Here is a 25110-nt window from a genome sequence, read left to right on the forward strand (position 1 = left end):
TCAGCTTAATTTTGTATTGACACTTTTCTCATGGGCAAGTGTGGGGAACTTGACCCGATAACCCTTAACATAAATACTGTAAATAGGGGTCAGCCTTAAGTATTATTCCAGACAATAATGTACTTTACCCACACCCAGGTGAAAACCCATTTGTATTTATCTATGAAGACATCTGACCTACAAAATTTAGAAATGATAATTCTTAAGAACCCCAGTTCCTTATTGCTCCTCATCGCCCTTCTCTTGCCTAATGTTCCTAGAATCTGTCTGCATTAGGGCCCATGTTTTTGTCATCTTTTTTCATTGTCTTCCCCTTTCCATAACCAACTTACTTTTTCCCTCTGAATCTTTTTATTTTATACTTGATGGGTGTTTGTTTGTTTGTTTGTTTGTTTGTTTTTCTCGTCTAGTCCAATTCCCCCTGACTCTCATTGACTTTTTCTGGTTTTCAGTGGACATTATTTATTCTGTCTTCCCTGCCTTACAGCTTTCTGCACTGTTTAGCTTTTAATCCTACCTTCATCTACTGTATCTCCCACATCTGTTATAAAGGGATCTCCACCTCATTGCATTGTTCCTCCTCCATGTTCTGCCCACCATTTCCTTTAACTTTTGTTTCTTCCAAATTCTTTTATTGTGATAAAAAATACATAATGTAAAATTTACCATCTGAACTATTTTTAAGTGTACAATTTAGTAATGTTAAGTATATTCACACTGCTGTAAACAGATCTCCAGAATTTTTTCATCCTGCAAATCAGAAACTCTGTACCCATTAAACACCAACTCCTCCAGACTGTCTTTTTATGGGTTGTCCCTGCCCATTCTGCTGGGAAATTGGGAATATCCCTGAGCTTCCCCCAGGCCACCCACTTTCTGCTCTTGCTTTGAGCAACTGCAGAATCAGCCATCTCTAGAAAAGAAACTCAGCAGAAAACTTCTAAACCACAGTTTAGCAAATGAAAGGTTGCTGCAGGGCCTGTCTCTTTCTTTATGCCCACCTCCTTCTGGAGGCTTCTGGAAAGGCTGAAAATGCAAATGCAGTGGCCAATATCATCCATCCAGGAAATGGCTGAACAAAATATAAATCTGGAGATTCACAATATTATCTGCTTTGGACTTATTAAAGAAAGTTCAGATTCTTCTCAGTAGTTATTTTTACATGAAAGTCAGCAGTTTGAAGAGGGAAAAACACCTGCAATATGCATGCATGCATCAAATGAGAACAAAACAGTGTTATAATGTGGAAAATCTGACCCTAAGTGAGCAAGCTGTTGTGTTGTGCTCCATTTAGCACACAAGATTATATGTACATATATATATATATATATATATATATATATATATATATATATATATATATATTGTTTTTTCCATTAATGACTTTAAGTTTACAAAGCAGTGGATAGCTCTGATGAGAGCAGTCACTTGAATGAAATAAACAGAAAGTCCTTTGGTCAGGGGCATGATTTTCCTTAAAAGGGTCAAATAATTGGTAGGAAAATAGCTGACTGCCTTAACAACTAAATGAAACACTGCCTTAGGCAATGGGTAGAGATGATATTTCTAGCGTGCTGGAAAATTACATTGTTCTTCAAACGTTCAACTGGACATTTTCACCCTCTAAAATAAGAAAAGATACTGAACCTTAAACACTATTAGACATTTTAAGCTTATAGTTGTTAGGATAAGGGAGTCACTTATGTAATTTCTTGACTGCTCTAAAAGCAGAAATAATCACATTACATAATAAAATTTCACAGTTGAATAAGAATCACATGTATCCGCTCTAATTAAAATGCCTATACCCAGTTCATATGAAAATAACAAATCAATTGTTCCAAATGCGTAGCATGACACAATTCAATAACATCCACAGTTGTAGTTGCTGCTAACACTACCTGGACAGAGGGCAGTGTTATTGCAAACCCTTGATTCTCTTAATGGGCCGCTGCAGTGTGTCCCGTAAGGTGATACACAAGTTCTGGTTCGCACCTGCGACCCTTGACCACAAGTAACTGAGCATGTGCTCCACTGGGACCACTCTTCCACACCAGATTCACCTGCGTGCAAAACAACAAATAAACATGAAATACTGTCTTGAATAGTCATCTAGTAAGCATCATACCAAACTGACATTAGGACATGCAAGAATAATTTAAATGTAAAAATGTGACAGTACATCAAAAGGTGCAAGAAAACATCGCAGAGAAAAAGAAATGTAAAGGGAGATACATACTATGCATATCATGCTAATATAAGGTCCAGGTTTGCTACAACCTTGTTAGCAAAACTATTCTTCACCAATTCCACTGGGCCACAGATACAATGAAGGGGCCCATCAGCATTTTTGAACAGGAATGATTGTTGAAGTGACTCTCTTCAGGCTTTGCACTTTGATGGAAGAGGAAGCAAAATGTGTTGGTAACTTACTCTGGCTTTGGTGAACAGGAATATAATGATGTATTCTTCCCTAATTCTTTATTGTATAACTTCCTTTCCAATGTTGGATGAGGTGGAGCCCTGACGGTTTGGGCATATCTAATTTTTAATGTGCTGAACACTGACATTTATAATTTATTCCTAGTGCAATTCCTACTTTTTCACCCTATGACAGCTATTTATTTTGTGATAGTTTATTGAAAACCTTCTGCCACAAATTTTCCACATGACCTAGAGTAAAAAAAGTGATTTTTACTTAAAATGAAAGAAAATTCCTCTATGCTTTCTACTACTTTAATATGGAGCTAAATTGTACTTTGAAATAGGGCCCTACAAAGCACTAAAACAATATCTATTGTTTCTATATAATTTGTAACATTATGTTAAGTCATGTCCCAAGGAGACTAAAGTGAATAATTTCTAAGACCATTGCAACCGGCTTCTGATTCTATTCTGGCATTATGTTCAGGAGATATTTTTAACACTGATTTGAAAACGTGTAGTTGCTTTTCCCCAATTACAAAATTGGGTCGTTTACCCATTGGCAGGAACTATTTAAATTAATTATTTAGTTGTTGAAAATGTTTACAAGTGAAGTGTTCTGAAAACTTTGTATCACTAGTGATATAAATCAAGGAGCAACTTGTATTTTATAGATTCCGCTTGAATTTGCTTTTGGAATAGAATTCAAAGAACAGAATATGATCATGCCTTTGTCCATCCTTTTTGAAAGGTGGGGAAATGACATAGAGATTACTCGCAGTACTATTGAAGGCAGCAGGTCCACAGACTTGTCCTTCAGGACAGATGGACACTGGGCCAGAACGTAACTCACTTCACTGATTTCTTCACTGAGAATTTCTTTTTCAAGAAAAAGAAAAGTGTTGGCTGAAATAAAACATGTGCTTGATAAAGTAGGTGAATTTACATTCTGGTGTAAACTTTTAATCTCCTGGAGGGCCCATAACAACTGGTTACAGACAAGTACGGCTCTGCAGACCACACTTTGGGTAGCACCGTTATAAAGTATTTGCTCTTACATTGGTCTGCATTATATACCCAGAGGCATAGATTTTATTGTATTTATAACTGGATATATATCATAAGGCTACAGACAAGGGTAACTGGGATGATATATTACATTAAATAGGGCTTTTTTTCAGTGTTGTGATCATGTGTGTCCTGGAAATACTACCTATGTAGATCACCACTGTTTATTTCAATATTTTTTGCCTTCACCAATTTATATATAATTCATTAAAAAGTTATTAGATGACCATTTGAATAATATTAAAAGCCATGCCTCATAATTTGTTCTCTTACATTAAAGAATACTCTATCAAGATTAAAATCATTCTATAAACCCAATAATATTACAATCATTAAAAATATCAACACATATATGTATATATGAACATATATATTTATCAATGAAAAATTTAAGCTTAAAGTTAGGGACAATATAATGCAAAATTTTTCTTTCGATATTTCAACCTGTGTTTGTGATGAGATTAAGTTAAGTAGAACTATTATGGTTGCATGTTATTAATTAAAAGCCAGAAAATCTTGAACAATGTGAATTCTATAGTAAATAAAATTCTATAGTAAGTAAAATATATTGATTATGAATAAAAAGTTACATTTTTCCACAAAAGCAGTCCTTCTCTTGCCTTTGCATTGTTAAAATGGCAGAAAAAAAGTTTAATTAAACTAAGCAATGAATCATCATCAAGATCTAATTTTAAATGTATTCTGTACAAAAATGTAAAAATTTGGGTTGCTTCTGAATATATGTTACTATAATGATTTTGAACAGGCTAAGTAGTGATGCCTGGATCATGAGAGATTGCTTGGTGCTCAGAATTGGCCTTCTTCACTCCCTGAAACTGATGGTAAATTTTGTTGATCAAAAACAAAATAAATAGATGAACAAAATGTCGGCTTTCAAATTATGAATCAAATTTTGCCCTTCAAATACTGGCCTACCTACTACACAAGTGACCTTGCTATATTTCATCTGCTATAGTTTCAAATGACATTTCCACTGAATAATTATGATTTCCATGCTGTCACTTCCTCATTCCAAAAGGTGTGAAGACTAGTCAAGCACAGTGAGTCATTGTGAGAAGTAGCTAATATATTTTATAAGAAAGGTATTTTTTTTTTAAACTCACTAACATTAAAATAGTAAAGTATAATACAAAGTATTCCGTTTTTTTTAGTGTATGTGTCTTTGGAGGTAGCAAAAACTAATCTGGTTCCTTAACTTGCAACTGAGAATACATATTAAACATTGTGTAGAAGGCCTCTGTATCTAAGGCACTATTGAGGCTCTTTACCTGACACAAAAGATGAAAAGAAACTGGAAAAGCACTGCAATGAAAGTCAGAAGACCTGTGTTTGATGGAAAGCTACTGAATATTAGCTTAGTGACTGAGAAAGTCAGTCTACTTCTCTGAACTGCTCAATAAAATGAGTAATACCTCTACCTCAAAATATACTTGTGAAGATTAAATGAGATAATGTATGACAGGACATTTTAAATTATGAACAAAACATTAATATAAGATTTTGCTAGTATGTTAAGATCATGAAATTAGAAACACACTTTTGTATTTTTTGTTTTAGAAACGTAGTCTATATTACTAAAGTAGGGTTTTTTCCCTACTGGAATAAAAGATGATTTTTCTAAATAAGTTTGTCTGAAGCCATCTTATTGGCATTTATATTTTTATTAAATATCTGTATCTTATCACTTCATTTTATTTCCCTTGACCATAAATACAAGTTGTGTACTAGGCTTTTGGAGCATTGTCCATTTTTGTTCAAACTAGCTTGTATCAATTAACGGACTGACCAAAATGATGAAGTTATTTTGATAAAGTAATGCTACTTTACCAAATGTTACTCTTAAAAAACAAAACAAAAAAAAATGTTTCCAGTCATTTTATAAACTATAGAAACTTTGTTTTTTAAATACATGGTTTATTGATTGAGAAGCCAGGTTACTCATTTTGAGAAGTAACTCTTAAATTATAAATTTTGATTGCTTTTGTTTTGTTTTTCCTTAAGACTAATACAAAAACAACATTATAATACCTTTTATTATTTAATTTTACCTCTATTGCATTATTATTTGTTCTCAAATGAATGTTATCAATGTTATCATTGTTTTTATATAACAACCATTTCTTGGTTTGGAAGACAAATAGAAAAGTTTTATAAATAAAACTTAATTTTTGTAAAATTTTGTGTGACACTTAGCTGTATTTATTCAGAATAACTAACTTAACACCCACAGAATGTAGACTCTCAGAAAATATTTAAGGTAAAAAAACAACTTTCTTTTTATCTTTATAATTACCTAGTGTCAAAAGTTTTTTATGTACTTAAAAAACGATTTAAAGTAGTGCAGTTTTCCAGTCTTTTATCAGTAGCATAGTAATTTAAATTTCAAACAAGTATTAGACATGAATTTATATTTGCCTATACTATCCTTGGTTTAAAATTATATAATAAATATTTATTATTCATCAATTTGAGCATCCATTAAATATCTTCAAACTGTAATTTTGAAGTTCATTGCTTTTCCTGAGTGATGGTTGCAATATGGGGAAATGAATTTAAAGCTCCTCATAGATCTACTTAATAAGTTTTTCATCGATTTTTACCAAATGATGTATTATTATATATTAGATACAAAACAATGCCTGGAAAAGAATGAATAAATGAAAACAGAAATTAGCAATTTCTCTCCTAGATAACATAATATTCTTTGTGATTTGAATATGCAAATAGTATTTTCATGAAAACTAAATTTTCTTGGTATATATCAGAGGCAAATCCAAAAAGTGAATTTATGTAAGATGCAAGTTTACATAATATTAAGCATAAACTATTTTTACCACAATATTGGAAATTCAAAACTATGGTTTACTATTTCACTCCTAAGTGACCCCAATTTGAAGGCATGTCAGTAAACCAATGTCTGCACCAAAATCCAGATAGACAAGTTTTCTTCATTTCTGGATTTGGCTGTAGCATATACATAAAGATGCTAAAACAGATGTCCTTATTGTAGAATTTATTCTAAACATCCTTCCTGTTATGAGAATTATTTGTCCTACTTGCAACTAATGCATTAAAATCTACTACTCACCCATTACCAACAGTACAATTCACTAAGAATTTGCATTTTTAGTTGCAGATTCAAATATATTTTTCTGAACAAATATTATCCTAGAACATATGGACTAAAGGAAATATTCATTCTTCAAGGGAATTTCATCAAAATCATTCTGAATGTCTCGTCAAAAGACTGGTCATGTACTAAAAATTTCTGTATTAGTGGTAAAACAGATCATTTAGATTGAAATGCATAAAACTTCATAAAAACATAAAACTGTTAATTTCCAAGTTTCTAAAATAAAAGTGACAGCTGAAAATGTTCACAACAAAACTTAAACATCTTTTCATCTAAGAATTTACCACACGTAATACATCATGATGAAATTATAGCCTATTTATCATTTATCATGATGAGCCAAAATATGAATGTATTTATTTGTATTGGAGGGAGGGATTTTTTAAATAATTAATTTAGGATTAAAAAATTTATAAACTAGAAAGTTATTTTTGTTGATATTTAATTATTTGGTATGTATTACAGCTTACTAAAAAAGACTGTCACCTTTTTATTATTTAGCTTATATAACAAAATCGTCTTTACAAATCAAAAATATTAAATTCTGAAAATATTGTTTCTAACATTTCTATACATTTTAACAATCAATATTTATGTGATATATGACTTTTGAAAAAATATTCAACATATTAAATACTGTTAAATTAAATCATCCAAAGTACTATTTAAAATTCTAATTCTAAAATGTCCAATAATGATTATTGATGAAATAAATAACTTTGTTGACGTTCTCAAAAGTTTAATGATACAGTTTAAGTAGTTAATCAACATAATTAAATAATAATATGTAAATCCTAAATGTCCCATAATGAAAGCGAAATAAATCTTACACATTTTCTGTGCACTTTTCAATTCACAGCTACTTCATTTATGGACTTTAACTGGTGACAAAAAAATGGTTCAAAAAAAATATCAGCTCCAAAAACTGACAAATGTGCAGCAAAAGATTATGAAAACATGCAGTGGTTTCATTAAATTAACAACAATAAATAGAAAAATGTAACTAACGTATTACCAGTTTGTGCCATAAATTTAGCAGCATCAGCTTGTTCCTGAGGGACACTTTTTTCATGAACAGATCGAGGTCGCTGACTTTTAATTGTATGATCTCCCATCATTCCAAATTCTAAAGACAGAATAAAGGTATATGAAAGCTTGTGTGTAGACATTTGTCACAAATTACATTACTGTCTCATGCAATATGTTCCTACACATACCTAGAAGTTACTGATTAAATTCACAATTCTACACTTGCTAGGCTGATCTGCTTGGAATATTTCTAAACTCAAATTAAAAAAAAAATATATAAACAAGAACAAGTTTTCAAGAAACAATAATAACAGTCAATGAAATGACACATCAGGTTTTAAGTCAGCGTAATTAACAGAAATAGTGTACTTTTTTCTGATAATGTTTTGAAGCAATGCATTAGAAAAAATACAACCACAGTGTTAACTGTTGTTTTTCAGAGATAGAATCCTGACTGCGTAACAGCTGCTGCTTTGCTGAATAGTAATCACTCTCACAAGCTTTCAGCACTTTTTTTGAAGAATGAGTAATCCTGTAAACTAGCTTTCCGGAGGCAAACATTCACTTAATGGACTATTTTTCCAAAGATGAGGTTGCACTTGGTGTCCTCAAAAGCCCATAGAAAATAGTGGTTGAAATAATCCTCATTCTCTCCTGCCTTGTCCCCAAATAATTCCACATCTCTTTTCTAACCTCATGTAAGAGTGTGTTCTCTTTTAAAAGTTATGTTGAAAAATGGGAATGACTCCAGGTTTCTGTCATTTAGTCCTTTAAAGGTATACCTCTTAGAAAAGGTGAAAAAATCTGGGCCTAACACAGAGGCAAATGGGGGAGAGCAAAAATAAGTTGAACAAAAGACTAGATTCCATGTAATATACTTTTGAAAATTAATATGCTTAGAATTCTGCAAGGGTTCCATACTTATTGCAGTTTGACTATAAAATAATTTTAATAAAACCAAGGCCTAATGTATGGAAAAGTTATTAGTTCTGGCTCATAGGATTGTAGGTAGGTACGTAGGTGAAGAGACTTTCTGAGGGACAGGAAATCATTGTGCTTTCTGTCACATCAAGAAAATTGTTAAGCCCTTAAGACCAGGTCTTTAATACACGACAAAGATGATTGGGTAAAAGATGTTCTAATGATGTGCAGATAAATTGCCAAAACTACTAATGTCAAAATTCAGAAATGGATAATTTCACTCGCTTAATGTTTTTCCTTTTCTATCAATCTTTAAGTAACTTTCTGTTAAAATATTACAACTTATTTTTACAATTAAGTAGTGTATTTTGCAAGCACTAATTCTACCAACTCTTGTCTTTTCTTCAAGGAGAAAAGACTAGCACTCATTTTTGTCCATTCTGGCAAACCCCCACATAGATATTAAAGTATGATACCTGACAGACTGATTTGTCAGATATTCTTTCCAGATATTCTTCCCAAGGGAACATATCATAAGAAATTTGAGAAATCTAAATGTATGTTTGTTTTTATTTTGTTTAGTTTAGATAAAATCCAGGCAGAAAATGAAAACTTTCATAAAATGCCAGTTGGTTTTAATCTTGTAAAATCCATCACTATTTCCCAATACTGCCAACACCCTTTCATTCTATTCATTTATATATACAGGCTGTGCTACCTCTACCATGTTTCATTACGCTAATAAGAAGTATCTAACCACATATCATTTAATAATTTTGAAAATTTACCCTTAAAATGTTTATATCTAGACTCATGCACTATCCAATATTTTGAAATATAATATACAATTAAGTTTTTTTTTTTCTGGATCTGAAATAGCAAAAGAAGTTTAGTAGTAATCTTTATTAACAGTATGCTTTACCTCATGTCCTCTAGAATTTATCATTTAAATTGTGGACATGTGTTGTGTTGTGTGTGTATGTGTGTGTCTATCACTTAGGGCATTTAAGTAAAAGTGTATGTTTACGTACATAAGTTTGGGATCTGATGCTCATACTAAGGTAGTTTGGACACTGGGAAGGTAAAATGTACTAAAATAAATTATTTTATGTCCATAACTTCTTAACTACTTAGTAATTAACTTCATTACTTCTTCTAGTAGAAGACAATTCTTCAGCTCAGTGGCAGCATAATAGTCTGCAATCTGTTTTCTAAGGAAAAAATAGTTTATTTGTATATGGGCTACGATCCTGAAATTTAGTGGTCTGAGTCTATTGGTGGACACTGCTGAGATAATTTAAAGTGTCATATTCAATTTTTAATGATTTCTGAAATTTAAACACAAGTGAAGAACTTATTTTTTAAAACAGGCATTAGTGTTTGAGTGAACTACTTCATGTTATTAGCTGGAATGTGATTTAAATCTCTCAAACATCTATAATACAAATTGAATTTCAATAGTCTTCACTGTAGTCACTTCTACTTATCATGGATTATCTGTTTTATGAGAATTAGTACTGATACCTTATCATGGGGTCACAGATTTAAGAAGAACTTCTTCAATCATCTGTGGACTTGTTCACATATTTTTTTATATAATCAAACTTTAAAATTAATTTTTTGATTATTGCTGTCAATATAATTTACCTAAAAAAGTACTTTGAAAAAAGTGAGAACTAATATAAGCCCTTGATATAACTAAATTCTCCATTAAGATAGAAACCATGTTAACAACTTATTTCTTTTTCTCAAATGGAAAAACAACACTATGGTGGTATTTTCTGAATGTTCCAGACCTATTGTTTCAGACCTAAAACAATCTGAATTTGTAAGTGACTCATATAAACCATTATCAAGCCAAGTGAGACTTTTGGCAATGTTTATGTGCCAAGTGTTCAAAAAAAAGAAAAAGTTTGTTTTAGGGTTGTTATTAATGGTAAGATTTAACAATAGATATTATGGTTCCACCCATATCTCTCAATGGGATATTATAAAAATATTTGTGTTCTCTTTCAAGATGATATTATATTTTTCACCTCTAATGAAAATAAATGCCAATTAGATCATCCAAACCTTCAAAAAAAAAACCACAAAAAAAACCACAAGCTATTATTTTTGTTATTCTCTTATGTGGTGAATGTGGGTTGAGATAAACCTTTAGTATACGTTCATCATGGATTGTTGTTTCATATTCAAATGATTCTGAGTTGGCAAAGATAATATACTACATTAGTTACACAAGAAAAATGGCATAGCCAAATAAAAGATGATCTGCTTTTATGAAAGCAATGAATAGCAGGTTATGAAATCAAATGAAATAATGTACAGCATAATATTGTGTATGTACATATGATACATGGCTTATGGAAGTACAGGGTTATTGCCTATATCTTTATGTTGATGATATCAGTTAAGTGGTGGTTAAATAACTGTCATCATGTATAAAACTCAAATGATTGGACCTGACATCCATGTTCAGGTAGATTTTTTCATAGCCTCTTTCACTGTGCTTCTTGATAAAAAGCAGTAGTCTCTGGAAGTAGGATACAAGTAAAACTACATGAAAGAAAGGTTTTGAAAATGTATTGCTTTGAGTATAGTTTTATATCTTTTCTTCCCCAATCCAGGAATATATAAGTAGATCATTAAGAAGCAAACAGACCTGAAAACTGACACTTGATAGTCAATTATCAGTTATGAGTTTTTGTCTGGAAATCAAGAGTTAAAATAATGTGAAATTGAAGTCATCAAAGAGTTAAAAAACGTATCCATTTGTTATTTTACCTTGTATTTATTTTTTAATGTACAGACAACCAGAACATCAGATTAGTTTATATCAATTGTGACTTCAATCTATCTTGCAATGTAAATAATAACTTCGCATTGTTAGCTAACTTTCCTTTGCATTTCTGCAGAATCATCGTAGACTAGGCTATTATTGCTTCTCAACAAATTCTCAAGGTTATGTCTTATTTTCATTCTATGGCCAAAGTGCACTACAATTTTTCATGGAAATAGTGAAGCCACTGCATCCTTTCTCTCATTTTTCTTCACCTAAAACACCAGCTCTTCTAGCCATGCCTACAATAAATCGCCTTTCCAAGTTCAACTCCAAATAGACCACATTCATTAACTATTTCCTAATCAACCAATCTTAATCATCTTCTGCCTTCCTTAACTTCTATTTAGCTTTATATCAATAATGGACTTTTATTTTAACTATTGGATTGTATTATTCCTCCCACTAGATTATAAACATTGATGAGAAGGAAGTATGATTTAGGGGTTTTGAAATCACTTCCTGCTTTGCACATAACTAAGGTTCAACATTTATTTATTATATAAATAAATTTCATGTTAAGAATTACTTTTTCAGAATGCAAGTTTCTAGATATCTAGAACCATTTCTTTAACTTACTTGAACAGTTTGATGGGGAAAAGAATAAAAGTCTTAGTGAAGTCTTGAAAGCAATTTACATATGATTATGATGCTAAACATTTTTCTGACAACAAGATTTATCATCCATAAATATATTCAGGTTATTATTGAAATAGTACCTTACTTAGAACTTCATTCTCACCACCCTAAAACAAAGTTTAATGTCCTAAAACAAAGCTTAATTCTATTAACAAACATTTATTAATTACTTAATGTGTGAGGTATTAAAGTTAGAAAGATAAAAAACAAATAGTCTCTGATACTCAAAAGGTCGTAGCCCAAGGAAATTCAGTAAACATGGTCTGACATTCTAGAATATGAAAATTTATATATTTTAATCAAAATATTAAACCACACTTAAGAGCCATTTTTATATTATTAATAATTTCCTAAATAATATATTACCCTTCACAATGACTTGATAATATGTCTTCCAAGAGAAAATACAGTTTTTAAACCATGCAACTGGACATGTGAAGTGACATTCCATTTGTCATACCATAACAAGTAAGAGTATTAAATGCATAACTTGCTGGCAGAAATATTCTTTCGTTGGCTGAATTATGGTGATGTAAACAAATTCTGTTAAGAAGCAACCAAATATTTTCTGAAATAAGATTATTATATTTAATACATTCTAGGTTCATATTTAGTCAGGAGTATAAGTTATTGAATTTGTTCATTTATTTGTATCCATATTGGAAATAGAGTTGGCACAATTATTTTGCACGCAATTTTTTTGTGTGTGCACAATATAGCTGGGGGATATTTAAATACTGAAGAGAAGCCCAGATCATCAGTCATTGATATTTTTCTATTCTCTGAGATTTAAAAATATATATTTTTTGAAATGTGATCAGACTTAAAAATTGTGTTCTTTCATTCAACGATTATTTGTTGAGTGCTTATATAGCCAGGTGCTATATCAAAAGATAGAGCTTACTTATAGGGGATAAGATGGGAGGTTGTGTTATCAAAGACATTTTTAAAACTGGCATGAACTATTAGAAACACAGAATTTAAAATTAGACATCATTAGTTGAAATTCTGAAGGACATTGGTTAAAAAGTACATTTTACTGTTGATTACAAATTTATTAATTTTATTTTCCCGAAGAACCAAACAGGAGTAGACAAGCAGGTAAAAGACAACTTCCAAAGAACTCAAGAATAACAGTTTTATAAAAAAGTTGAGAAATAATAGGAAATACTTAAATAAATTTTGAGAATTAAAAATTAATATGAAGAGATATTTAAAATAAAATAAAGACATATTAAGATATATTAAAATATTAAGATATATTAGAATTATATTACAATGGAGAAAAGACAGCCTCTTCAATAATGGTGCTGGCAGAATTGGAAAGCCACAGGCAAAACAATGAAAGTGGACTGCTGTCACCATGTACCAAAACTAATACAAAATGGATCAAAGACTTAAGCATAAGACCTCAAACAATAAACTGCATAGAAGAAAACAGGTACTAAACTTATGGACCTTGGGTTCAAAGAGCATTTTATAAATTTGAGCTCAAAGACAAGGGAAGTAAAAGATAAAATAAATGAATGGGACTATATGAAACTTAAAAGCTCTGCACAGCAAAAGAAACCATCGACAAAATAAAGAGGCAACCCACTGAATGGGAGAAGATTTTTTGCAAATAGTGCCTCCGATAAGGGGCTAATATCCAAAATATACAAGGAACTCATACAACTCAACAACGAAAAAACAAACAACCCAATTGAAAAATGGGCAGAGGACCTGAAGAGACATTTCTCCAAAGAGGACATACAAATGGCAAATAGACATATGAAAAAATGCTCAACATCACTAATCATCAGAGAAATGCAAACAAAAACCACAAGGAGACATCACCTCACCCCAGTTAGAATGGCTATCATCAACAAGACAAATAGTAACAAATATTGGAGAGGTTGTGGAGAAAAAGGAACCCTCATACACTGTTGGTGGGAATGCAGATTGGTGCAGCCGAAATGGAAAGCAGTGTGGAGATTCCTCAAAAAATTACGAATAGAATTACCATATGACCCAGCAATCTCTCTCCTGGGTATCTACCCCAAAAATCTGAAAACATTTATCCATAAAGACAAGTGTGCTCCGGTGCTCATTGCAGCTTTATTGACGGTGGCCAAGACATGGAAACAACCAAAATGTCCTTCGATAGATGAATGGATAAATAAGTTGTGGTACAATGGAATACTATTTGGTGGTAAGAGAAAATGAAACAGGACCATTTGTGACAACATGGATAGATCTTGAGATTATAATGCTAAGCGAAATAAGTCAGACAGAAAAAGCAGAGAACTATATGATTTCACTGATATGTGGTATATAAACCAAAAACATCAAAAGAACACAAGGCAAACAAATAAGAAACAAAAACTCATAGACACAGACAATAGTTTAGTGATTATCAGAGAGTAAGGGGGTAGGGGGGTGGTAGATGAGAGTAAAGGGGATCAAATATATGGTGATGGAAGGAGAACTGACTCTGGGTGGTGAACACACAATGGGATTTATAGATGATGTGATACAGAATTACACCTGAAATCTATGTAGCTTTACTAACAATTGTCACCCCAATAAACTTTAATTTTAAAAAAAGATTCGTTCAAAATTACATGCAGCCTTATTTACTTTTCATAATACTGAAATCTTAATATTTTCTTAATATTGAATAGATTGATACATCTTATGGTAAAAAATATTTATAATTTCATTTTAATCATGCCCCTATTCCTAGGCTTGAAACTAAACTCTCTAAAGTACACATGAAATACACTTGGTTATAAGGACCAAGATGCTATTTCTTACAATAACAAAACAGAATCTTACCTTTCAAAACAATCCCACAGAAATTATTTTATTTGATAGTTGGCCATAACTCTGTCAAGTAGATAGGTAATTTTAGGCCAATTCAAAAAATGAACAAAACATAGAATAGTCAAAGGGCATAATGTTAGTATGTTTATAGAAAAATTTTAAATGTTCAGGAATTTTCAATTAAGTTGTTAAATTATGGAATACAAAATATTTTGTAGAAGTGATTATTAAATATATTTCGTGTATATACTCTTAGACAATGATGCTATATTTTAATTTCTCTTTATTCCAAATAGGAATTTTGAAATATTTACATACAATGATGGATTTTTAAAAAGATCTCCTTAAACATGTGTTAGAAAATTATGTAATAAAACATCTTATCTGGAATGATTCCAGGAAATTTGGGGTATAAATGCTTAAATCATCATTTTTATGCTTATTTTCTATCTTCAGAGAAATTTTAGTAAATTGGATGTATTGTTCTATGTAAGAAATCATCAATGCATGTAATCATGTAGGAATTATTTGTTAATATTTCTTATATATTATCCACTTGTATTTATGGCATATCTTTTGAGAGAACTATTGAGTTTTTATAAACTATCAGTAATGGTTTATTTGAAAAATATATTATTTGTTAGTGATGAGGGAAGTAAATGTAGAAACACATAAGTAATAAATGCAATTCTACTTCCCATGGTAACCTAGTAATTGAATGTCTTTTCTTGTTGACCTGTATCAGAATTTAATTTAGCACATAAGCACATGAGTGGTAAAATAAGATGCTTTATTGTGAGCTCTAACAAGTTTTGCAGAAGACTAAAACTTTTACACTATAAGATTTGAATAATATTTTGCTCAAGTGGCCAAATAAAATCTTACGAAATCTGAAATATAAGAAAGTAAACTGAATTGTTCCTGGATGAAGTATTCCTATATTTTCCTAACAGGAACAGGGCTTGATTGCTTTCCTGCCAAGATTTCTGACATGCAGAGTGATCTCTGTGTACAGAATAGACTTTGCAGGGATTTCCAAATGGAGGGAAACACTACTCTGGAAATGACAACAGACTTTCAGGCTTCCCTGGAAGGACAAAAATAAATGAGTCACCTAGTGATGGAAAGCCAAGTTCTTATGAAGGAAAAATGATAGGCTGCAATAGTGATCTCAGAACTTAAGAAATGTGTGTTTGGAGGATATGGAAATTTGAAACAGCAGATGGTCAGGGTTGGTGAAGCACAGTTGCTAATTAATGGAATATAAAGTATGAAGAGGCAGAGCAAGAGATGTTCCTGAAGAGATTGGGACTGGGGGGATCAGGTGCACAGAGAGACTCTCATGCCTCACTAAGAACCCTAGAATGTATCTTTGATTAGCTGTGAATCCTTTGACGAATTTTTAGGAGGAATGAGTGGGGGTATCATGGCTTGGTTTGAAATTTAGATAGATTAATTGAAGAACGGATAGTAGACTGTAGGGAAACAAAATTAGAGGCAGCATACATACACTTCTAGGAGGCTATTGCAATTGTCCACATACACTTGGGTAAGCAGTTGGATGTGAGTACCTTTGTTAGATAAACAATCAGACCACACAAAGAACTCTGGCCAATTCCACCTTACTGCAGATTGACTTCATCTTTGGACTATAGGGTCCAAACTCTTGGGGTCTAGAGCAATTTAGTGTCCCAATAGTTTATAGGAAAAGAGTTTTATAAGGAAGTCTATGCTTAAAAAAAATGACACTTCTTTATTTGGTATTTTTGATTGATGTTACCTTTGTATATATACTGTATTATAGGATATATTATGTACAGAGGGTGCCAACAAAATGTATACTCCTTTTAAAAAAGGAAAACTGTATTAAAATTGTAATACTCAATATATACCAATAATAAAAGAATACAAATCACATTTGACTTCTGCAATTACAAGAGGTGCTCAAAGTGGTTACCATCAGCGTCCAGATACTTCTGATTATGGCAAACCACTGCTTTAGCAGTTGACCAAAGTGTCCACTTGTATACATTTTTTTGGCACCCATTCCCTGTATTCATTTAGAATTTTTAAGAAAAATGATTCCTCTATGATTTTTAAATTAAGGCGCATACCTGTATGGCACTTTTCAACTTGTCAAAGTTCATTTTCATTTATTACAACAATAGAGGACAGAATAATTTAACTTAAGCAATATCATTGTATGGATATTTACTACAAAATAATTTAATAAGATATTCCATAAAAATAATTGGTACATTCTATACCCCAACTGAAGGTTAAAGGATTAGATAAATGGTTGCTTGACCAAAATAATTCAATATATAAACAGTGGGTAATCCATGAAGTCCCGCTTTTTTCATAAGACATTGATATGTGTGTATTTCTGATAAATCTTTATTGGTCTTAAATTATATTCAATTGAGTCACATGGCCTTCAAGATTTACTCTTTATATCTGGAGATAAGAGATGCGGATTTATTCTGTCTTTTATACTTTTAATTTATACAATATGTTCAAAAAGAAATATTTTTTAAAGGATCTATAAATACCAACTAAATAGTTCTAGTCATGTTTTACCATTTATCTACTGTTGTATTTTTACAGTTTATTCCAGAATTTTTAGCTTAAAGCAGTATCGTTATATATATATATATATATATATATATATATATATATATATATATATATATTTATGGAAGAGAAGAGCAAAACTGACTTTCTTAATGACAATGATTCTACTAAGACATACATACAATGTTTATAATAATTTCTAAAAATAAAAATAATAACATTTTAACCATTCCCTTAAAATTTTAGCTTATTTCTCAGGGACAAATGAATACACATGCAATATATTTTCATGATTTTTCTAAGATATAAATTATCCTTATCACCAATTAGCATATATTCAAACTTGTTTCCATAAGTTATCGTTGTTAGTATTGAAGCCCAAAGTGACATTCTATAGAGAGAACCAAAAATAATTAGCCTTTTCAAAGCAGTGCTTCATAGACCTAAAGACAAGACTATTTTAAGTGATTCATGCTAAAGCTGAATGTGGACAAATAAATGAGCAACCAGCAGATGCAGCTCATATTTCAGAGCACCACTCCTTAATCTTGACCTGTTCTCCATTTCCTGCAAAGGGGATTCTGGAAACATGATCTAAAGTCTTTTTAAGCTGTAAAGTTACGTTATTTTCTCAGGTCAGAAGTAGACCCATTGTCTATCTCTCAACAGACCAAGAGGCCTAGAGGACCTGACCAAACTTGATTAACGTGTCTGTACACAGACACATACATCCTAGAGTCTAAGTAAACCACAGTTCTGTTGGTTGTTCGAAACATTTTCTTAACTCAATGTGTTTTAATCCATATCTACTCACTAAACCAAGGTTTACTTTGCATGTGAGGTCTCAGGTTACCTAATACTAATTTAAAGGTATGCATCTATGCTATAAGCAGCATCCACATTGGAGAGGAGTATGTTTAGAAGACAGTATGCTTTCCAAAACATTTGGACATGAATAAATTTCATTCATCCAACGAACATTAAATGAACACTTTATTACATTCCAGATGGGATTCTAGGCACTGCAGATACAGCAGTGAAGAGAACAGACACAAACTTGTTTTTGTGAGAGAAAATTTTAGTTATACCTAGTCTGCTATATAAGGCTTTTAAAAACTTACATAAATGTTAAATTTACTAGCCAGCTCTTTATAAAGGTTAATAATAAGCAGTCATATATACATTAGTCAGATTAATAACTTTTAATTTCTTCCGTTTATTCATAGAAGTCTTCAGATAAAACTAATTTAAGTATGTATTTCATCCATATCATTCAACAGAAATTGGTTAAGAGAATCATTTAAATTAAACTGTTGACACAAAAGTCATATAACCATAGTCCTAAAAATATTGTGGTCTCATTGATTTCTCTTGTATCATCTTTAGACTTTTCTTTCTTTTAAATTTTAACTGATTTTACTATAAACTGGTCTAGTCTCTATATATCTTAGAAGATAATATTTATTTCTCATTCCATTTTCTTACATTATAGCTTTCAAAATATTTTTATTTTGAAATACCTCAAGAAGAAAGAGATATATATATATATATATATATATATATATATATATATATATATATATATATGTATATATCTATCTCTCTCTATATGTATATATATACATATATATGTATATATCTATCTATATCTATATCTATCTCTATCTATCTATCTATCTATCTATCTATCTATCTATCTATCTAGATTGTATATCGGGGGTATTAAAAAAATGTATACAAGTGGACTCTTTGGTCACTGTTGCTCAAGTGGTAGTTTGCCGTAATCAGAAGTGTCAGGATACTGATGGTAACCACTTTGCGTACGTCTTATAATTGCAGAAGTCAAACGTGACTTGTAGTCATTGTTTGTTATCGGTATATATTGAATATTACAATTTTAATAGTTTTCCTTTCTTAAAATATGCATACATTTTTTTGGCACCCTCTATCTGTCTTCAAAGGTTTGCTACCAAAGGAGAGATTCCTAGAAGTGGTTTTGCTATGAGAAAGCACAATTTAAATTCTGATATTGTCACATTCTCTCCCAAAAGTATCCTAATATACTTCATAACAAGTAGTGTAGAGAGAGAAAATGTTACATGTTTTTTGTTCTGATTGACTTTTATAAACATACAACATCCCTTTTTATTCTGATTAGAGCTTTTTAGTATTTCAATATACAATATTTCAATATTCCTCTTTCGTCTGATATTAATACTAGTATACCTGCTTTGTTCACACATTTGTCTGCTACATTTTTTAATATTTTATTTTCAGTCCCTCAGTGTCATTTTATTTTAAGCATATATCACATACACTTGGATTTCAAAAATCCCATCTGGTTCTCTTCCTTTTTAATAGGAAATTAAATCCAATGACATTTATCATATTTCTTAAAATATTGCACTTAATTTTTCCATCTTATATTAGGCTCTCTTTTCAGCATGTTTTCTTGCTGTTTCTTCATTTTTCCCCTTTCATATTTTTTGCCTTTTTTTGATTGATAGGAATTTACACTTTTACATTTCTTTTGGATATCCTACTTCAACTATTAAAGTGGTATATGCTAATTTTATTACATGTACTTAAGCTTATTTTTAATGTATCAATCTCCCTAGTGAATCAGTATCTGTACTAATTCCCAAACCAAGACAAGAACTTGTCCTGTCTTGATACTCATATGTGATTTACTTCCAAACTGCTCTATTTATAGATTGTGCTTCAATACTTTAGACTTAACTATTAGTTGTATTGATTTATTTGTTGATCTTCTTTCTTGGAATTGTTTTTAAATTTGCTCAAGTATATGCTTTTAATAAAGAAAGGGGTCTAAAATTGATTTATTTTGCCCTCACAATTGAATATTAGCTTGGTCAGGCCCAGAAATGTAACATCAAGAAGTTTTCTTCTTACTGAATTTTGAAGGTAACTATTACACTCAATCCTGGGATCCAGTATTGCCTTTGAGATGTCTTCTTATAAGATAATCTGCTTTTCTTTCTAGAAACTGTTATTTTGGATTTTTGTTTTTATCCTTGAAGTTCTGAAATTTTACCGGAAGGTGTCTAGACATATGTCTTTTTCATTCTGCTTATTTGGTACTCTGTGTTCCCTTTCAATATAAAGACCAGCACCTCAGCTGAGTACACTGAATGTGTTTTTCCCCTGATCCAACTTTCCCTTGTCTTGGTTTTCTTCTGTGCCTGTTGTGGGGGTTCTGAGTTACTGCAAGCTGTACTCTGCTTTCTTCTCAGTCCCCTACATATGCACTAAGAACTTTCTCTGGGAAAACTGAGCTCCTGATTTCTGATTATTAAAGGGTAAGTGCTAAACCTATTACTTTCCATATCATTCTTTGAACAATTCCAATTCTCTTTCCTACTTGTAGAAACCTTTCAAAAGAGTATCCTCTAATTCTTCTCTTCCCACTCACCCAACAACGTCAGGAAATCTGACTTCAGGCCTTGTTCCTCGAACGAAACTTCTCTCCTAAAAGTCATTCTCCTCTTAGAAACTATCACATTCAACTCGATTCCTTCAGCATTTGACACCATCCCACAGTTCTGCATCCCACAGCTTTTCCTAAAATGCTCACCTTCCTTGGCTTTCATACCTGCCTATTGGCTTGTCTTCCTCCTCCTGACTGCTTTTCTGTCCCCTCATTGTCTTAGTGGCTCTTCATCCTCTAAATGTGACTTTCCCTCAGGTTCTACCTCAACATTCTCTCCCTCAGAAAATCTGCCCATTCCCACAGACTTAGGTGTTGCTTTTAGGGAAACAACAATCACTCTCTCACTCCCGTAGGCTGACCTCCCTTCTCCAGGCCACCTACACTACAGTGCCCACTAGATATTTTACTGGCAAACTCAGCATGTATGAAAACAAATGAATCATTTCCTTTATGAGAAGTGCTCCTAGCTATGAATTTCAAATTTATTTTTACTAAACATACAGTGCTCCAGATACATAGTTCATGAATAAATACTTAGCAAAATAAAAATAAAAGCAGACCAGAAATAATGCAGAAAACTGTCTTCAGTTTATCAAAATATCTTGATGGGGCTGGTTTGGTTATGGAAAGACAGGCCTTCAGGCTTGATCTGGAAAGCTGAATCACAGGTTAATAATTTGAAATTTACTGAGGCTTTCAGGGAGAATAGGTGAGGCTTACTGAGGACAACAGAGAAAGAAGGTGAGGGTAAAAGATCTTGGGATCTAAAAGAGAGGAATAAAAAGAGAGAGGGATCCATAAAAATGGTCAGAGGATGAGAGCAGATAAGAAAACTAAGAAATTCCTTGTGGAATAAATACCAGAAGCAATTTGAATAACAGTGATCCTTAAGTATAAATGTATGTACTATGCTGGGGTGAAATGTAATCCCTCTCCACTAGAGCCAATTTTCATTAAAAGCCGATTTATTCAGTATTAGACATATTTAAAAGAAAGTGACTAAAGAAACAGAGCATTGATTTTATGTTGAGATTGGAAATACAGATAATAACCCCAGAAGCAAAATACAATGCAGTGACTCATAATATAGCTAAAATATATGTAAGAATGGAGGAAAATATATGGAAACAGTATATGTAACCCCTACCTCAAAGAATCCTTGGGAATATTAGGGAGACATTAAATTTCTAGTTCTAAATTATGTGGGAGTTCAAGCAAAGTATTTAAAATTATACTAAAGTAAAAGTAGTCCTCAGAAAACTGGAGAACTCAGGAGCACGTTGATGATAACTCTAGGATTACAGATGGACATACTTATTTTGGTATGTGGGTAGCTCATAATGGTAATATCCATTAAAGACGGTCTTCAGCTGATTTTATACTTTCTATAGTATATATGAACCCTAACATTATCTAGCAAGAAGTTCTAAGTTGTTTACTCATCATCGTAGGACTGAGTTTCTATGGGGCTGGTGGCCAAGTGGCCAAGGATTGGCAAAGGGGGTTATGAGTGGCATCTCCTACATGCTAAATCCTTCCCCATTTCAGTTTGGGGCTTTTCTTTCTCCCTCACCCCAACCTTACAGGGGACACCAGTTCTGATTACCCAATTATAGTGAACTTTTCCACCAAGATTTAAGTGAGAGAAGCAATTGAGATTTTGCTTCTATGAAGGACGAATATCTTCTTTTGCAATTTATTTTTATTTTTTTATGTTTTACCTGGTACTTTCCAATTAATTATAACCTCTTTTCAAATCTACATATTCCAAATATTATTTATTTGCCAGAAGTTTGACACAGAGTGTATGTGCTCAGCTGAGGTACATCTGGCTTAAATAGTTATTTTAAAATGGAATTTTTTTTTTAATGTCTAAAGTTTGATGAGTCAACATTATATATTTAAAGTGTGTTTTTCCAGGACCCATCAGCTTCAAGTCAAGTAGTTGTTTCAATCTAGTTGTGGAGAGCTCAGCTCACACTGGTCCATGCAGGAATCGAACTGACATCCCTGGTTTTATGAGCATTGTAGTCTAACCAACTGAGCTAACTGGATGCCCCCATTAGTTCCATTTTTTAAAATATGGAATTCAGAATTTTGGACTTAGAGGATTTAGTTGTGGTTGTCATTTTTTTAAAGAGAAATACTGATAAAGTAAAATGCATGGAAAAAGGAGTGCTCAGAATGGTAAAACGGCAAGAAGTGGAAGGAGCACTGTCTCAAAAATTATAGTTTAGTGTCAGTCTTATTTTGGAAATAAAATTTTGAGTGCTCAATGAGTAACACACTTTAGAGATAAAATCTAGTAGGAAAGCTTGAACAAATTTAAATAACCAAACTACACTATAGAATTGTAAGTGCTGTACAAAAAGATTGTTATAAGAATCAAAAATTGAGAATATTTAGCTGGGGGGAAAAAACAAAACAAAACAAAGAAAAACAAGCTCAGGAAGAAATGGTAATTTTCTTTGACTATCATGTAGCAGAAGGATTATAAATACATTAATTAGGTTATTTACTAAGAATGAATTAGGGGGTTAAATCCATAGGAAGAAGTTTCTAACAATTTGAGGTACATAAAAACGAATGGGTGGCCACATGAAGTACTAAGCTTTTGATCACTGGAAGTGCTTAAGCAGTGGCTGTGTGAGTAATGAATACTGTAGAAATAATTCTTACTTGGATACCTCTCTGGTTCCTAGAATCTGTGCTTTTTCTCTTTCCCGAACCCCATGTTGTGTCAATTTGCAACCCCTACTATATCGCCATCCAAAGAATATTCCAAATCTGTCAATGTCTCTCCACCTTTACCACTACCATTCTGGTCCAAACTCCACGAGCTTCTAGCACTTGGCCCACTGCAATAGTCTCCTAATTGTACATGCCCCGACCCCTGCCACAATTTCTTCTGCTTATAATCCATTCTCCACATAGCAGACAGACATATCCTTTAAGTGGTAAAACATATAATGTAAATACCCTTCTTTAAGTCATTTTATGTCTCCCCAACTCTCAGAATAAGATTCAAACTCCTTATCCTGGCTCTTATTAAGATCCCTGTATAATCTGCCCAGACTCTATCTTTAAGATCATTTCGTATCCTTCTCCCCATTACTCACCGTGTTCCAGCCACACTGGTCTTTCAGTTCCGTAAACATATGCAGCTCATTTTTCCTTTGCACTAATTAATTTCTTTAATTGGGAAACCCTTTTGATTTTGCATGGTTGATTCATTCCTGTCATTTGTATCTAAGCTAAAATTTCACCTTTTAAGAGGTTCTTCCTCTTATGAAATATAAAGTACCTATACAGGCATTCTCCAGAGCTGATTTTAATTCTCTCTACAGAACTTATCAATATCTGTTTCATTGGTTTTGTTTATTTAATAACTGTAGCCATCAACTCACTAAACTGTGAGCTTGCTAAGGGGTCTTGTTTATCTTGTCCATCACTGTATCTTGTGCCTTGTAAGAGATTGAAAAGTACTTTGGAAGAGAGAAAGAGGAAAAAGAGAGAGAGGAAGTGGAGAAATTATTAATATTGTTGAATAATATCATGATCTTAATCTTACTGTAGGTGGGTGATTTCCTTAGATCTATCTTCCAATTCACATATTTCAACAATGTCCAAATTAGTGCTTTACCCATCTATCAAAGTTTCAATTGCAGTGACTATATGTTTTATTGTTGGTAGTTCTATTTTTTCCAAATCTATTTTTTTCTTCCGTATTGCTCTAAATTTATTCTTTGTTTGTTATTTCTACTCCTTTTTAAAAAATCCCTTTAAACATATATATTTCATGATTTTAGGATTTTGTTTTTGTTTTTCTAGCTCTTCGTGTCTTCCTTGTGTTTTGTCTGCTGATTCCCCTGCATGATCTTTGTTTTCTCCCACAGCTTATTTTGTATTATTTTATCTTAGTTTATTTCCATGATATTTCTATGATATCTTTCTATGATATTTCTGATATTTCTATGATATTTCTATGATTTCATCTTGCATAGTATTTCCTGTCTCATGAAACTCCCATAATCCTCAGTATTAAAATATCCTTCCACAGCAACAAATCCCTTGGCTTTAAGTTGCTACGTCACAAAAGTATACATTCACACCATATACCATCATCATATGTGATAGTATTTTTTGTGAGGGGGGTATCACTTTCCCCCCACCAAAGCTCCTGAAAGAAGGTAAGTTTTCTTCTCA

At 32.0% G+C, this 25110-nt stretch overlaps 1 protein-coding gene across 5 annotated transcripts in view; it reads right to left on the reverse strand.

Moving 5' to 3' along the window:
• The window catches only part of ADGRB3 (adhesion G protein-coupled receptor B3), a 682811-nt gene that overhangs the window by 407147 nt on the left and 250554 nt on the right, over positions 1-25110 (reverse strand). For 4 of the 5 annotated variants that reach the window (XM_074333154.2, XM_074333153.2, XM_074333156.2 and 1 more), the window contains 2 exons: positions 7662-7772; positions 1902-2063 (listed from right to left, as the gene is read on the reverse strand). In XM_074333154.2, coding sequence (XP_074189255.1) covers positions 1902-2063; positions 7662-7772 — 273 coding nt within the window. The remainder of the gene's footprint in view (positions 1-1901; positions 2064-7661; positions 7773-25110) is intronic. The other variant, XM_074333155.2, reaches the window with a different exon arrangement.

The sequence above is a fragment of the Rhinolophus sinicus genome, chromosome 2, assembly GCF_057876585.1.
Source record: "Rhinolophus sinicus isolate RSI-liver-muscle chromosome 2, RSI-T2T, whole genome shotgun sequence".
NCBI classification, from domain to species: Eukaryota; Metazoa; Chordata; class Mammalia; order Chiroptera; family Rhinolophidae; genus Rhinolophus; species Rhinolophus sinicus.